The 18,505-nt window shown below is 37.9% G+C and overlaps 1 protein-coding gene across 1 annotated transcript; it reads left to right on the forward strand.

Annotated features, from left to right (window-relative positions):
* Window positions 1-10,246: 10,246 nt before the first annotated feature.
* Window positions 10,247-11,080, forward strand: LOC127137564 (U11/U12 small nuclear ribonucleoprotein 31 kDa protein). Its single transcript, XM_051064021.1, has one exon. The coding sequence runs from the start codon at window positions 10,247-10,249 to the stop codon at window positions 11,078-11,080; it is 834 nt and encodes a 277-aa protein (XP_050919978.1).
* The last annotated feature ends 7,425 nt before the right edge of the window (window positions 11,081-18,505 follow it).

The raw sequence follows: 18,505 nt of genomic DNA on the forward strand, positions 1-18,505 counted from the left end.
TTGACTGTTGAGCTTTGATCATCCAATCTTTGGCCAAATCACTTCAAAATAATCCCTAGGTCATATGAACTTGATAAATCAACCCTAGGGCTTTGTCTCAATAGAAATTGCACATGCTTGCTTGATGGACTAATTCTCCTAATCATCTTGACCTAATCTTGTCTGATGACTTGCACTTGGGCAATGGACAATGCAATGCTATGCAGTGGACTATGTTATGTTAATGACCTAATCATGAAAATGAATGTACAAAAGGTAGGTGCAAATTTAAGGTGCCCCACCCATTTGCTAGACGACGAAACTGAGGGAGACACGTCCGGTCAAGCAAGGGGGCAAGGTATAAGTTTAAAATACCTTAAACAATATTATGCCAGTATAGTAATTCACGACGATTCAACCGAGTATGAGAAAATAATAAAAGCTTGGTGTTATATTATGATTTTATTTGATAATTTTTTGTTTCCAGAAAGTACAGGTAATTTTGTAAATATAATGTATTTACCTTTATTACGCAACATTAATAAGGTAAACACTTATAGTTAGGGTTCAGCTGTATTGGCCCATCTATATAGTGCAATGTATAGAACTACAAAAAAGAATACCTATATTTTTTTCATGTGCGTATTTGCTTCAAGCTTGGGGTTGGTCAAGAATGTCGTCGCTCGCTCCGATAAATGAGCGCCCATTCGTGTTCCCGTTTGCAACCAAGTAAGTCTAACACTTTACCATTCACCATTTAGTTAATTATATTTTGTATTATAATTAATAGTAAATAATATTTTTCACTTCTTTTTTATCTTAGGTGGTCAGTAAGGGGAATGAACTACAACAGGTGTCTGAAACACGCTATTGTAGTCTATCGAAATCTATTGGACCACATTGGACATGACGATGTAATAATCCTACCCAACTATATTTTAATTTAAAAATACTTCTCAAATTATTTTCCATCTAATCGTTTCGTATTGTTTTACAGTTTGTCTGGAGGCCATATCTGGGTCTGGATCATGATGTGAACCATGACGATGCTGCAGTTTGGACAACGAAGACACCGGTTATCCGATTCCCTATGGTGGAAATGCACCAGAGTGACCGGGTCAAACTGCAGTTCTGAATGCTACAACAGATTCCAGAATCTCCCACGTGTTTGGGGAATTGACATCAAAAAAGGGTTGATGCACAATGGGATTATTCTGATTGGAGAGACTTTGCAAAAGACATGTGTCGTCCATAGAGGAATCAAAGACAACACATCTTAAACGAACCAGATATCCATGGTGCAAGACCGACTCAACAAAATATATGGCATGGTTTAGATCGGTAACAACTCAACAATTTGTATCTGAGCCGCGGTATTTGATGGATCCATACCAACATGCTTCGTCATCGTATGCCCCACAACAATTCACCACCCAACACCAATGTGAACCCACCCAAACCCAACAACCAACCATACAACATCAACCAACCACATACACACAACAACCAAACACCCAACATCGCAACCCGTTCATGCCAACCACCCAACAACCAACCATCCAACGTCGCAATCCATTCATACCTCTCACTCAAACACAAAACCAAGAATCAAACCCCGCAACCACAACTGTCTATAGCCCAGATGATTCATATGGGTCACTTCATCGTAGCCCCCCATCAATAACACCCAACCATTGTTTAACTATAGTCGCCCCAGAAGCCATTGCTTTGTTTCCAAAACGACTCAATGACCCAATTTGGGCAACTATATCGTCCCCAATTCACTCAACCACAACGCCCTAACTACGATGACATGGGCACCAAACTCCATTACGGAAGCACCGTTGGCCAGAGCCCCTCCGGATATTGGGAGCAAATGATGACACATCTATCAAATACCGCTGGAACTTCCGTTGGACCTTCCAACCAACCACCGCTCGATCAGGTCAGCACACAAAGACCCCAAACACCTCAAGAAAATCGTGGAAGACGTAGGAGATAAACTAACGCACCGGGATGTGGAACAGGGGGACGTTATAATCAGACGGGTCATTAGTTTATTGTCAGTCCAATGTAACCAATTATTACATCATCAATGAATTTTTTTTCATTACTATTTCTTTTTTATTAAATAATAAAAATTAAATATTAATAATTAAAAAAAATAGCAGGGGGTGTGTGCGCCAGATGAATTGGCGCATACACCAATCAAACATACATAGGCGCCACTAACATTGGCGCCTCCTCATGAGGCCCAATGTAGGCGCCACTAGCCATTTTAGCAAAATAGAAGATAAATAAATAAATTTAAGTCAGTAATTTTAAAAGTATTTGTTTTTTAAATTATGAATTTATATTGTGAAAAGTAATCTAATAATTTTAGATGTAATTGATGGTAATAAATTCAGAATTTGAAATTTAAATTCTTTGAAATATAAAATATAATATATATTTTTGGTGACGATTAGGGCTTTCATTGATAGAATTTTTTTTGGTGACAACTCAGAATTTGAAATGTATATTCTTTTAAATTCAGAATGTAAGTAAATAGTTTTTTTTTGGGACGTTTCAGAATTTGAAACTTAAACTATTTAACTCATATAATAAAAATAATAATTTTTTAAGTTTGTTTAATCAAATATATATTTATTTATTAGTAAAATGGGAGGATCAAAGGTCTAAAATGAGGAGACATTAGGCAGCATGTCTCATAGACATTTGAACCGTTACTAAAAAAATTATCATCGAATCAGATACAACCATCAAAACTGGACAAATCTAGTTTGGTTAAAAAATCAGCACACTTAATAGTTTTTCTAAAAATGTGAATGAATGCACTTCTTTAAAATGCTGAAGGAGAAGAAGAATATGCCTAGCCAAAGTCGAACCTTGTTTAGACTTCAAAGGCGACCCTTGGAGAGCATCTGCTACTGTCTTTTTGCCATCTTGAACAATAAGGTTCTTGAAATCTCTCTTCCAAGCAAGCTCCAAACCCATAAGGACACCCCAGAATTCTGTAGCAAGACTATTGCAATCACCAATAGTCTTATGAAATCCACAAAGTTATCTTTCTTGACTGTCACGAAAAACACCCCCACACTTAGTAAGCAATCTGCTAGTGGTAGCCCCGTCAGAATTAAAACAAACCCCGAAGGTGTGAAAAACATAAGAAAGGGGGTTTGAATTGGGTTTTATAAAACAAAAGTTTTTTACCAACTCAAGAACACCACTTAAAGTTTAATAACAAAGAGATAAAAACACAAGTATTTTATTATCGTTCGCTTGAAACTCAAAGCTACTATAGTCCACCCTCCAAAGTGATTTCACCTTATACACACAGATTTAATCCACTATAATCAACTGATTAGAATAATCACAAAGAAGCTTTTGTTTATTAAGTGGATCACTGGATTAAGATGCATATTATTGTTATTCATTCATTGAGCATGGTACATGTCATTGTAGTCAATGACATCATCTACTCCATGCATAGGTTGCCTCGAAGGCTCACGTCTCATTAATTCAAGATTATAAAAAGCATCATTTGGTTCATAAGTACAAATTGATTCATATCAACAAGTCCTTTTGGCCGACCTACAAGATTGGTGCATTATTATGGTCCATCACGTCTCATGGCGAGCATTCTTATTAAATGAGCATTTTTTTCTACTCATCTCGGGCCACGTCTAAAGAGCTATTTAACGGATGGCCTAGGATTTGCATTTCCTGGTCCTGACTTGAGAAAATTTCCTGAGGATTTAGATTCAATGTCTTTTAATTCCTATAAGAAAGAAAATGAAACAATTTTCTATGGACTTCATAATAATGTTACTTTTGATCAAAAAATACAAATTTAGATGTACAAAACCATTTTTTTTCCATACGGGCACGATCCTTCTGAGAATAAATTTTGTAAGGGGCATAGTTTACAGTTATATTGGTAGACCTCATGATTTACACACAGCCATGGCCTATGATCTAAAGACTTGAGGACATTACAATAAAAAAGTATATAAGCTTAAAACATCATGACAGTTGACCACGACAACTCCATGCACTCTCTTCACCAAAACACTTCCAGAAGCAGTAAACTTGGTATCATGAGTGAAACCTGCAGGATTCAAAGAAACAATGAGTAAGGATTTTCCCAAAGAGATTATGATCAAAAGAAGAAAAACTGTCACAAGCTGCCGAACGGCAAAACAGCAAAAACAAGCCGTCACACCCAAAAAACAAAAAACGCCTACAGACGCAGGTTCAGAGTATTCCTCCCACATCAGGCCATGTTGCAGACCTTGGTAACATGATTGTCCTTCAATGGCAGGATGGTTAACAACTCCAAGACAGATGATTCAGTTCCAGAATGTTGATGTTAATAACTGGATAGGGATTTGGTCGGTAGCAGAGATGTTAAACAATCGAGAAAACTAACATGCTAAACACAGTTGAGAGTATCTCTTAGCCTACACTTGGAAATGAGGATACATTTAAAGATTCACCTTTTTGGGGCATAAGGTTTAGCTATAGCGGCAGGACCATTGCATTATGAATCATCAATTAAAGACGGGATTGGTTTAAACGCCATAATGCTCCAAACCAAAACAGTGCCAGGGTATGCTTCAAAAAAAAACCTGTTACAATAGAACCTATTATCAGAGAACCATGACAGATGCTGAACCATGACAAGAAGAAACCTGTTACCAAACCATCTAACCTTGATCATATATACGATCTAAAAACTGCACAAACCACTACTGCATCACCAAGCATAGCAACCCACAAATCAGCTCACGCACAAGCAAAGTATCCAAAACAAAAATAATCATTACCATAGCAAAATTTCATTCAAACTTCTAACACAATAGCTAACAACATCACATTCCAAGTTAACAGGTTTTCAGCATATGACTAACCTCATGGTAATAGAATCACAGGAGCAATCATGACTACCACCATGTAAAACACAGCAGACTAGCAATCCAAGCTCAGCCATCAACAAGGTTAACATCCATACAAGTATCATCAAGCATCCTGAATATCATTCAGATCACCTACCAAATACCAAACCAAGTATCAAACATGGCATCAATTTAATGGTCATAAGACTTGAAAGCACACAATTGTTATGATAAACCAAAGGCAAAGATTCACAGGATTCGAAAATACTTGAGCAGCAATTCATACCTAAATGTATTAAGTCCTCACATCAGCAAAAACGGAAGAAGTGTTGTGAATCGAAGTTGAGAAGTCATCAATTAAGGTTAAAATATATGCCAGTAAATACCAATTTCCTTACCTCAATTGTTGAAGGTTTCACCGCAGTAAAAACTAGATGGGAGATTCAGTGAAGACGGCCACGCATTTGGAGATTTTTTGGGACCACAATCAAATCCGTTTCCTACCACATTTACATTAGTCCCCACCAAAATCTAAAGAAAGATTTGATGCTAACGGAATGATTCCTTTTTGCACCATATGCCAAGGATCCACACACGATTTTGGGGAGCTCATTTCACTCTATAAAAAGGAAAGCTAATCGATTGAAAAAGGAGAGAAGAAAAATACCCTCACTCTGCTGAAATCCCAAACGAACCTTACACCGAAAAGCTCCGCTAAAACTCTGTATTTCAACTCTGATTTTCACACTGAAAATCAGGGTTTGAAGAGCTTGACCCCTTCAATCGCTTGCAAAAGGAAATGACAATCAATTAGAGGAGAAAGTCAGAATCAGACAGAAAACAAGGAGTGGATACAGAAGGATAGAAAGAAAAGGAAGAAACTTGAAACAACAAGCAAAAGAAGAGGGACAACGTCATACATACTCACCGAAGGTAATCATGGCCGTCAGGTCTTCGTCGGGGCTACGATGCTCCGGCGGAATCTTTCCCTTTTATTTTGCTTTAAAGTGCTTTGACCTTGTATTTTGACTCGTTAATTTCTGCTGTTGATTGTAATATAGAAAACGGGTTAGAAGCTAAGATTAGGTTTTCCTTTGAGGTTCCGATTCGCTACTGTTTTCTAGATCCCGTCGAGGATTTGGAGGTTTGAGGGGATTGTGGTCGTTTGTCACGTTGGAAGTTTTGAACTTCATGTTCGAGTCCTGGTTTGTTTGAGGATGAACACCGAAGGGTGTTCATCGGTTTCCTTTCAATTTTTTTTTCTCTCTCTGCAGTTTTGGATTGGGACCATGCACACGATTTAATAGGGAGAGGATATTTTCCAGAAAGAATGAAGAGTCGTTTTAAGAGAGAGAGAGACAAAATTATTTTGATTTATTTCTTTGCTTTAAGGGGTGATTGTTTCTTCTTTTAAAATATTATTAAGAGTAAATTAATGTTATTGATGATAGATACTTGGGTGCTGTCAGATTATGTTCCCAAAATCTTTATGATGTTATCAATGAACAATGATGTGCGTGGCGGTAGGTAAACCGAGGCCAACCTTTTCTCTTCTCGGCGGTACCACTTGGCTGAGTAGGAGAGGATTTTGGGCCTTGTGGCCCATCCCGAAAATAACACTACTTTAAGTCCCTTGGGCCTTCTTTGATCCAATTTTTAGGGCCTAACTTTTTATTTATTTCCCAAACATTCCAATTTGGTCTACTTGGTTTATGAGCTATTCTTGATTGTTTTAATTAAAATTAAGATAACACTAATATTAGAAATATTTATTAGTTCGGTTTCGATTACTATTTTCAACTCTTCTTTTTATCTTGTTATAATATTATAATTAGTTAAATGGTGGATTAATGGTTAACGTCAACAAATAATTTACTTTATTTTCTAATAAATAAGTTTGACGTTGGTCCAATACCAAATAGTCTTTCCCAAAAGTATATTAATTCTAAATAAATTCAAATTCACCGTATTTAAATAGTATTCTCTTAAAAATTATTTAATTTAATTTTGAATGAAAAGGAGAATAGTAAGCCTCCGCTTCACTATCTCTCGACTATTCGAACAATTGGCGTACGCCATATTGCTCGGATTTTCGTCATTCATTTAAAACCCTAAAACTCCATAAAATTAAAATCACTCCACCAATTAATTATAAATTCTAAAAGTTTTATTTTAAATAATTAATCTTTGAATGAAAAGGAGAATAGTGAGCATCCGCTTCATTATCTCTCGATTATTCGAATAATTGGCGTACGCCATATTGCTCGGATTTTCGTCATTCAATTAAAACCCTAATAATCATACAATTTCAAATCAATTTTTCAAATCAAACATAGGTTCTAAATTCAAATTATTTCTAAACTTCAACCATCATATTCAAATCATTTTCCAAATCAACTACAAATTCTAAAACATTTAATTCTAAATTTATGATAATAAAGAGGATAGGAGGCGTACGCCTTACTATCTTTCGATTATTCGAATAATTGGCGTACGCCACATTGCTCGAGTTTTTGTCATCAAACTTAAAACACAATCGAATAAACTCAAATCACCTCTTATATCAAACCCAATTTTACAAAATAAACTATACAACTTCAATAGAGAATGGGAGGCGTACGCCTCACCACTCCTTGATTATTTGAATAATTGGCGTACGCCACCTTGCTCAAATCATCGACAAATCCAAACCTACCAACCCAAAATTCAAGCTATCTTCATAAATCGAATACAATATCTAAACATATCTTTTTACAATTTAAACCTCGGGTGATAAAAGATGGGAGGCGTACGCCTCACCGTCTCTCGATTATTTGGATAATTGGCGTACGCCATATTGCACAAATTATCGACTTCCGACTAAAACACGTTAAATAAACTTGGATAAGGGAATAGGTGGCGTACGCCTCGTTATTCTTTGAATAAGCAAGTAGGAGGCGTACGCCTCACTACCGTGCGTATTCAACATCCACAAACAAACTTTCAAAACAATTCGAACGAAAAGGGAATAGAAGGCGCACGCCTTATTATTCCTCGAAAGAATTGAACGATTGGTGTACACCATATTGCTCAATCTTTCGTCGTTCCTCAAATCATCAACAAATCAAACCTAACTTCTCGCCCTCGAGCGATCGAAACCAATCAAATCCAAACACGTCAATTCAACTCGTCACCCCCGCGTGACCAAAACCCTTTCAAAAAGAACACTGTCAATCCTTTCTAATGCGCACAACAAACCAGTGCTAGAGCCTCCACCGAGAGTAGACAAGCCAGTGTTTAGCCGTTAGAACGCCGACCTACACAGTCGTTCATCAAAACAAAACACAACCAATATTCGTAGTAGCCCGAACTACGAATGCTCTGATTTCCTTATTGCACCATAAGGATACGTAGGCAGGAGATTGCTGTATCTTCGCGAGCACACTAATAAAAAACCTCCCATTTCCCCCATCCTGAGGTCTTCATCCACATCTATCATCAATTCTAATTACTCGAAGCAAGCAGATAAACAGTCAATTAACAGTCAAATAGCAAAATCAGACTAAAAGGTTCCCGTTGAGTACAACGGACGTGAGGGGTGCTAATACCTTCCCCTTGCGTAATCGACTCCCGAACCCGAATATGGTTGCGACGACCATTATTCTTATTTCTAAAGGTTTTCTCGATATTTTCCTATTCCTTCATTGGAATAAATAAAGTTCGGTGGCGACTCTGTTTCGAACAACATTTTTTTTCCGCGTCCTATCGCGAGGGATCGCATTATCATCTTTTTTTGAGGTGCGACAATTACATGCGACTCTATATGACTAATGCACAAATACAAGCTATTCAAAATCCTTTGATTCTTAGTAAAATTGGTGTCCCCACAACGACAATAAAGTGGATGAATTTTTCTGAAATGAGTCATCTTATATCAAATGTATATGACTGAGTTTTAGTTTAGTTTACAAGACATAGTTTTTCGTAAATCGTTTTCCCTCTGCTAAGTTGCCCTCCAAATAATTTAAATGGCCGGGTTGTCTTGATTAGACAGATTGCTACTAAGATGCATTTTATACAAGCTTATTTGAAACGAGGGTGTCCTCTACCACCAACATTCGTAGAATGGAGAGAACGTCTTAAGGAAGAAACATCTGAGTGAGAACTTTGCTTTTTTGGATAGGATGCATGAGTTCTAGAAATTAAATGATGTTGAAAAATAATACAATAGAAAAAAGTCTAATGCGAAAAGTTCAATAAATTTAAAAAGATGTCATCGATTTTGATGCATTTTAATCGTATGTACTTCTAATTTTGTTGATTCACTATGTTCATTTTTATTCTTATATCTTCATTTTAAGATGTCCAAACATAATCTAAGCGTATAAATAAAGCATTACTTTTGAAAACAAATTAATTGTTGAGTTTCTAGTAAGAGATGAGTCCTCTTCAATTCTGGACAAATTCTACATAAGAGTTTTTAAATGTTGTGAAACTGAAGTTATTAGACTATGGTTTTGCTTAAATTGATGCAATGAGATGATATGAAGTGATATGAGATGAAATAGAATAAGATTACATTGTTTGAGTTAATTAAAATCAGATCCAGTATAATAAAATTTTATTATTCTATTTTATTTCATTTCATCACTTTTCATTAGCATTGTTTCCCTTAGATATGAGGAATAAAAAATTACATCACTTTCTACTAGTATTGATCACTTTCTACGAGTATTGTTCCCTTTAATATGAGCAGAATGAAAATTTTCATCACTTTCCATCAGTATTGTTTCTCTTTTATATGAGCAGAATCAAAAACTTACTTTGTTTTTATCGCTAATTATTCAAATAATAAGGTAATAAAATTTCTATTTCACTCTATTCTATTTTTGCTAAATTTCAATAACTCTATTTATCTTAAGATATTAAAATATAATCTAAAATAATATAATAAAATTGTATATCTAACGAACTAGAAATTTTTGTCTTAAAAAATCTAGCATCATACTAACAAAAAATTATTAAAATTTATATATGCAGATGGGTGGCTGACCAATTAAATAAAAAAATATTAAAACATAATAATTTTTAGTTTTATGTTATGTTTACAAGTACTCTGGCGGTGAGCAAGTTGTCCATTTACATATGGATAGTACTGCTTATAAAAAAATAAGAATGGATAAAACCATATATAAAACCAATCCAAAATATCCGGATCCAAGTCCAGATCCGCTTGGAGTTTCGCTTCACTTCTCTAGGGTTTCTCAAACGCATTATAGAATCTCTCCACTCTCAGATTTCCTCTATAGATTAAAGAAGCATCGGAGAACTAATTCCGTCACCGGAAACCGAACGCCGTTGCCGGAAACAAAAAACCTGAACCGAAAAAAATGTCAAGCAAGAAGAAACACAAACGAAAACACAGCGACAGCGATGAAGACGACGACGTTTTCTACTACCGCTACTGCGCTTCGTCCTCAACCCCCAACACCACCACCGGCACCACATCCAGTAATCAACCCCAATCAAAACCGAACAACAAAGGATCATCAATAGGAGGAACAGGTGAACCCTTAGCACCATCAAAATCGACGCTATACGTTTCTAATCTAGATTACTCCCTAACAAACTCCGATCTCCATACGCTCTTCTCTACTTTCGGCCGCATCGCGCGTGTAACCTTTCTCAAAGACCGTCACACGCGCCTAAGCCGCGGTGTCGCGTTTGTCCAATTCGTTTCTCGTAATGACGCCCAACGCGCCGTGGCGGAGATGAATAAGAAGATTCTCAATGGAAGGACTCTAACTGCTTCTATTGCTGCTGATAATGGACGTGCTCCGGAGTTTATTCGGAAGCACGTGTACAATACTGAGACTGCTTTGTGTTATGAGTGTGGGGGGCATGGTCATTTGTCGTATGAGTGTCCTAAGAATCAGTTGGGGCCGAGGCCGCGGCCGCAGCCTAAGAAGCCGCGACGGGGATTTAGTGGGCTGAGGGATAGGGATGGGGAGGAGGAAGGTGATGAGGAGGAGGAGGAGGGTGGTCAGATTGTTGCGGAGCAGTTTGACGATAATTGGGCTTCTGTTGTGGATGATGAAGCGGGTGAAAGGTTGCTGGGGAGAAACAGAAATGATGATGAGGGTTTGGACAACAACAAGACGAAGAAGAAAGGGAAGAAAGCTGGGTATTTCAGTGCTGAGAGTGATCATGATGATGATGATTGATCATGACTATGTAGCATTGACACTTCAGATTGAAGGTGTGTGTTTGGTATTCCGCATTACCGCATCATTCAACAAGTCCTGTGTGTCGTGTCTTTATATGTGCCAGTGTTTCATAGATCACAAGCACATGTTAGTTATTAGTTATTGTGGTAGTAATTAGTGATAGTGGTGGTGAATTGGTGATGAGCATTTTTGTGTATTCCATATTTTCATAGTTAATGAATGATGACAGACGAGTCTCTTATTTATCGGCTTAATTTAGCATTCGGTTTACCTGTAAAACAGAAAGGAAAAGCCTATTCGTGATGTTTTTTATTTTGGTTCAGTTAAAACATGTAATGTAATCAAATTGTAACACCCTGGTTTACTTTATGCACATCTTGTTATCATATAAGTAAGGTTTTTAATTACAGTTGTGGTGGTTATGTTATGATATTTGATATGTAGAATATTGTAGTCAGATATAGCTGGATTTGATGTGGTTGTTGAGATCTTGAAAAGCATAGGTTGTAGACTTGTAGTCACAATTACAGTCGCCGTTCTTGTGGAAAGCAGTTTAAAACCATGGGTAACAGTTCTTCTGATTACCTTTACTCTTTGATGTCTACTGAGCATTTTTATGCAGATTGATGAGTATTTCTCAAGTTTCTCTTAGAATGCTTAAATTGCTTCTCCCAGAGAAAATGTGGTATCCTTTTCATGCATAATCACTTGGATGAGCTGGAGAATAATACCAATTTGTGCCTCACCCTCGACACTAGGCTTTAAATTATAGGTTTAATTATTCTGTAACTTTTTGAACCATGGGCTAATCTTGAATGTCATTGTAATGATATGTAGAAAAAGAAATTGGTTATTGTTATGCTATTTCCTTTCTTTCTGAATTATGGCTTTGAATCGGATTAAGTATAGTTATATTATATGGAGTTTGGGGTCAATTGTTACTGTTGTACTGTTGGTTTTAAGCATTGTTGGTTTTGGATATATCTATAACTCTGAAACCATATTCAGTTGACAGTTATATATAACCGATAGATACCATATTCATGATTGTCTATATACTTTTGTATGCTCATATTTTTTACTAATTGAATCATTGTCTTATGGCACAAGTTAATGAAAATAGTAGAGTTCATATCCTCTATGAATAGGATTAACATGAAGCTTGATTACATAGTACGATAATTGTACTCAGATATAAAGATATTGGGAGTTTTGTGAAATTCAGGATATCGGTTTCTTGAATTTTGTTGAAGTTTGAGCAGATTCAAATAGGATTAATATGGGTGTTCTTGAAGAGGAAGTAGGTAAAAGTTTGGAATTTTTTTTCAAAATAATAATTATTTTTATTTTTTTTCAAAATAACTAATTATTTAAAAAAATTATCAAAATAACCAGGTTTGGTAGAGGATGCGTCAGATGAACTGGGGCACCCCCAATGCATAAAGAGGAGGCGTCAATAGCATTGGCGCATGCATTGCGCTCCTCACGAGGAGGCGCCACTAGCATTGGCGCATGCATTGCGCTCCTCATGAGGAGGCGCCAATACTAGTGGCGCCTGCATTGGGCCTCATGAGGAGGCGTCAATGCTAGTGGCGCCTAGGTGCATTTGGTTGTGTGGGCGCTAATTCATCTGGCTGCATGTGATGGTCATGTGGGCGTCAATCCCTCAAGCGCCCACATGTTTTGTCCGTCTCTATAAATACGACGCATTGGATGCAATATTTTTCACTCAAACTCATCTCCTAATACAATTCAACCACCATCAATTTCAATTTTCCCTGTTTCAACAATGTCTGCATACATTCAAAAACAAAGTGCTGATGTAATATTTTCTGCCGTTGCGGCTCCGGTACAGATTCGACTTTGGAACACAAATATGTTTGAACGTCTTAATCGGACGTTGTACAGTTGGTTAGAGGGAGAAATTGGAGAGGGTGAACGGATTAGAAGAATACAATGGCTTGTGTCCACGTTCAACCAACACGGAGAATTACGCGAATTGGTGGATATTAAGACAGACCAAGACGCTCGTAGGATGATGCATTACATGTTCAAAATTGTTTTGCTGGTTGTAATTGCATAGTTCTTGTATTTGTTATAATTATATGTGTTACTGTTTATGCAATGGTACTTTCGTGACAGACGTCTAATATGAAATAAATTTAATTTTTCATATATTGCAATAGAGGTACATGTAAATTTATCTGGTTGTGCTCATTCTAACACTAGGACAGTTATTACGATTGTGACCTAGTTGACGGCATGAACTACATAGTCTAACCATTTTGTTCGCCGTATCCATTTCGGTTCGAATTCGGATGCTGTTTGGGCGACCCTTTTTCTTCCTTCGCATAACTTCGTTGTGCCAGACGATGTCCCCTTGATATTCTGGCCAATAATCCTCTTTTGCCACTACGAAAAAACTAATTTTATAAACATTTGAAGGACTGACGATTTTGTAAACTTCAGATAACAAGTATGATGGATCCCTTCGAACCTTTGAGCATGCCGCAAGGACATGGGTGCGGGGGTACGAAAGGCTTGGAACTTTCTGCAGTCGCACTAACCTCTATCTAGTTCGACTCTGTACTGTCCCATCGGCATGCCCTCATTGTGATCCATGGACTCGACAACACTAAACCAACCTTTACTTCGGTCAAAGACCGTAACCACATGTGTGTTTGCTTTGGCAGCTTCATGTCTGATGAATTTCATCGAAGCATCACTGAACAACTGTCCAGATTGCAACACTGAACTCCATTTTAAGCGTCTGGTTTCAAACAACGCCCTTAGCCTGAAATATGTAGCATGCACCAAAGCGATTATTGGTAGGTTACGGATGCCTTTGAAGACAGAGTTCATTGATTCCACAAGATTTGTTGTCATGTGGCCCAAACGTTGACCGTTGTCGTATGCCCCAGTCCACTTCTCCAAAGGAATACCATGGATCCACCGTACCGCATCTTCGTTTGACAATCTTATTTCCTTGCGGTAGTGTTTGAAAGAAGGTTCTGATAATGCGTAACCTGCATTGACAACCTTCTTCCGCAACGTCTTATCTTTGATTTCCCGCATGAAATTCTGAGCAATATGTCTATTACATAACACATGCGTCGGAGGAAGATTTTGCGAGCCGTTGTCAATGTTATTATATGCACTGATGATTGAAGGGTGTCTGTCGGAGATCAAACATAAGTTAGGCTGAGGTGCAACGTGCAATCAGAGATTTCGTAGGAAAAAACTTCATCCCTCAGCAGTCTCCCCTTCAACTAGGGCAAAGACGATTGAAAAAATATTGATGTTCCCATCTTGTGCCACTACCATCAGTAACGTTCCTTTGTATTTTCCGTACAACCATGTACCATCAGTTTGTATAATTGGTTTACAGAAAGAAAAACCTATGAAACCTGGTTGATACACCCAGAATAGACGGTGAAATATTTTATTTCCAACAGCACACGTACCATCTGGTGTATAGGCGGACAATTTGTTTCCAGCTTGACAATTGTCCCGGGAGCATATTGTTTTAGAGCCAACAAGTATTTTGGAAGTTGTTTGTAAGACTCCTCCCAATTGCCAAACACTTTTTCAATAGATTTTGTCCTAGCTATCCATGCCTTCCTATATGATGGAGTGTACTCGTACTCTGCCCTAATATGCGAGATTATTGTACTCACCTTTAATGATGGATTGTCGCTAATAACAGATAATATTTCATCACATATTAGCTGAGAGCTTAATTTACGATGATCCTGGATTGGGTTTCTCAGCATGCATGTGTGATCTGGACCCATTGATCCAATCTCCCAAGACTCGCTCCTCTTCCGATACGAAGCTGACAACATAAAAAGGCAGTGCTCATTCGGACAATAAACTTTATACCTCGACGCGTCAGTTCTGTCAACTCTGAAATCAGCTGATAGTTGCATGTGGAATTTCTTAATGGCTCTTACACATTCCTCTTTTGTGCGAAATGTGTCTCCTTGTTTCAAAGATCCTTGCATCTGCACGTAAGGATTGTACCATACATCTGCTAAAGGTTCATCTGAACCCAAATTTAACCTTGTCATCTGTTGGGGTGGGCAGTATACATAACTTGTTGGTATTGGCTCCTCTTCCTCTTCAGCGTTCACCATCGAATTAACCATGATCTCAGATTCTTCTTCTTTGTCATCTAGAACATTCACCTCAGCTTGTCCGTCATCAGTCTCACAAAACACTTGTGACTGATCAATGTACAGAGACACCTGTTGTTGATGTGGTAATATATACAACTCTATATCGTTGTAACCAGATTGTTCGTGACTGACAAACATATGCTGAATATCATCATCATCTCGAATCTTCTTCTGATAAAATTTAACCTGGTTTTCTACAAACCAAACCGGATTTTTATAGATGATTTGGCCCACATTACTGCATTGCAATTTCTTTTCTATTCTTTGTTTCAGATGTGAAAAATTTGATCGTCGATTTATTGTAAACCGAGTTACCTCTGTGTTTCAAAAACAAAAACCGAACAACTGATGATCAAATATTTCACCTTCGACATGGGCACTGATCATGTAATGTTGTGTGGAAGAAATTTTGTTGAAATATTAAATATGTAGATATCTTTAAGGGAATTGAATGCATTGCTAAGCTGTTCAGCCACACAACATAAATAATGTTTCATTGCTAACTTGGTCGTTGCATTGATAACTTCGTCATTGTTTGTACAAACTTGACCATGCATGTAGTAGAAAGAATCAACCATGCAGAGAAAAGAGTGATAAGAACACACATGCGCCTGAGCCCTGAGATTCCCACCTAGGCGCCCATTCCCTAGGCGCCATAAAGTAACTGGGGCGCCAAAAGGATGGGTGCCTCTTCACAAAAATTGGTCTTATGCGCCACTAGGAAGGGCGCCCCTTCCCATTGCCCTACACTTAGGCGCCAAGAGGAAGGGAGCCTCTTCCTTGCATGTGAAGAATCACATGTAGGCGCCAAGAGGAATGGCGCATCTTCCCTTACATGTTGATTCTTCACATGCGCCTAGAAGAGATTCCTCACATGCTATCTCTCACATGCTTTCTGAAGTTTGTCATTCCCTTGTCTTCTCTTGCCATTCCATGCAACCAATCACATTCATCTTAGGTTGCAAACCTACTCACTCATTCATCTATAAATAGCCTCTCATATCAACAATATCAAATCATCTTCATCAATACTCAATTATATTCTTCTACCACACTTGTTTCGTCTACCACACTCAAGCTTTGCAAAATCAAATCATGTCTTTGTTGACTATGGGCGATGAACATAGAGGCACGCTCGAGAATATATCGGCATTTGTATGTCATCTCTCTCTTTTTACTTTTTCTATTTTTAGTCTTATACCTTTGTTATCTATGTTTTTCTTACTTCTTATAGAGTTGTGCTTGTTGATTATGTATTTCTTCTTCTAATTGCATTTTCTTACTTTTTTATTATTAGGATCCGAAGAGGTTTAGATGTCGTGTACATGAATATGTACCCCACGATCCTTTAATAGAACCATATATTAGAGGATGTGGATTTGGAAATCTACTCAACATTGTTTCGTACTCGGTGGACTACAAGTTCATTCTAACTTTGTTGGAGAGGTGGAGACCCGAGACCCACACATTTCACCTTCCGATTGGTGAGTGTACCGTCACACTTGAGGACGTGTACATGTTGTTGGGTCTCCGTATAGATGGAAAGGCAGTGAATGATCGAGTTAACCAAGACAACAATATCTGCAATGAATTATTGGATGCCCATTTGCTAGACGACGAAACTGAGGGAGACACGTCCGGTCAAGCAAGGGGGCAAGGTATAAGTTTAAAATACCTTAAACAATATTATGCCAGTATAGTAATTCCCGACGATTCAACCGAGTATGAGAAAATAATAAAAGCTTGGTGTTATATTATGATTTTATTTGATAATTTTTTGTTTCCAGAAAGTACAGGTAATTTTGTAAATATAATGTATTTACCTTTATCACGCAACATTAATAAGGTAAACACTTATAGTTAGGGTTCAGCTGTATTGGCCCATCTATATAGTGCAATGTATAGAACTACAAAAAAGAATACCTATATTTTTTTTCATGTGCGTATTTGATTCAAGCTTGGGGTTGGTCAAGAATGTCGTCGCTCGCCCCGATAAATGAGCGCCCATTCGTGTTCCCGTTTGCAACCAAGTAAGTCTAACACTTTACCATTCACCATTTAGTTAATTATATTTTATATTATAATTAATAGTAAATAACATTTTTCACTTCTTTTTTATCTTAGGTGGTCAGTAAGGGGAATGAACTACAACAGGTGTCTGAAACACGCTATTGTAGTCTATCGAAATCTATTGGACCACATTGGACATGACGATGTAATAATCCTACCCAACTATATTTTAATTTAAAAATACTTCTCAAATTATTTTCCATCTAATCGTTTCGTATTGTTTTACAGTTTGTCTGGAGGCCATATCTGGGTCTGGATCATGATGTGAACCATGACGATGCTGCAGTTTGGACAACGAAGACACCGGTTATCCGATTCACTATGGTGGAAATGCACCAGTGTGACCGGGTCAAACTGCAGTTCTGAATGCTACAACAGATTCCAGAATCTCCCACGTGTTTGGGGAATTGACATCAAAAAAGGGTTGATGCACAATGGGATTATTCTGATTGGAGAGACTTTGCAAAAGACATGTGTCGTCCATAGAGGAATCAAAGACAACACATCTTGAACGAACCAGATATCCATGGTGCAAGACCGACTCAACAAAATATATGGCATGGTTTAGATCGGTAACAACTCAACAATTTGTATCTGAGCCGCGGTATTTGATGGATCCACGCCAACATGCTTCGTCATCGTATGCCCCACAACAATTCACCACCCAACACCAATGTGAACCCACCCAAACCCAACAACCAACCATACAACATCAACCAACCACATACACACAACAACCAAACACCCAACATCGCAACCCATTCATGCCAACCACCCAACAACCAACCATCCAACGTCGCAATCCATTCATACCTCTCACTCAAACACAAAACCAAGAATCAAACCCCGCAACCACAACTGTCTATAGCCCAGATGATTCATATGGGTCACTTCATCGTAGCCCCCCATCAATAACACCCAACCATTGTTTAACTATAGTCGCCCCAGAAACCATTGCTTTGTTTCCAAAACGACTCAATGACCCAATTTGGGCAACTCTATCGTCCCCAATTCACTCAACCACAACGCCCTAACTACGATGACATGGGCACCGAACTCCATTACGGAAGCGCCGTTGGCCAGAGCCCCTCCGGATATTGGGAGCAAATGATGACACATCTATCAAATACCGCTGGAACTTCCGTTGGACCTTCCAACCAACCATCGTTCGATC

The sequence above is a fragment of the Lathyrus oleraceus genome, chromosome 4 (assembly GCF_024323335.1).
Source record: "Lathyrus oleraceus cultivar Zhongwan6 chromosome 4, CAAS_Psat_ZW6_1.0, whole genome shotgun sequence".
NCBI classification, from domain to species: domain Eukaryota; kingdom Viridiplantae; phylum Streptophyta; class Magnoliopsida; order Fabales; family Fabaceae; genus Lathyrus; species Lathyrus oleraceus.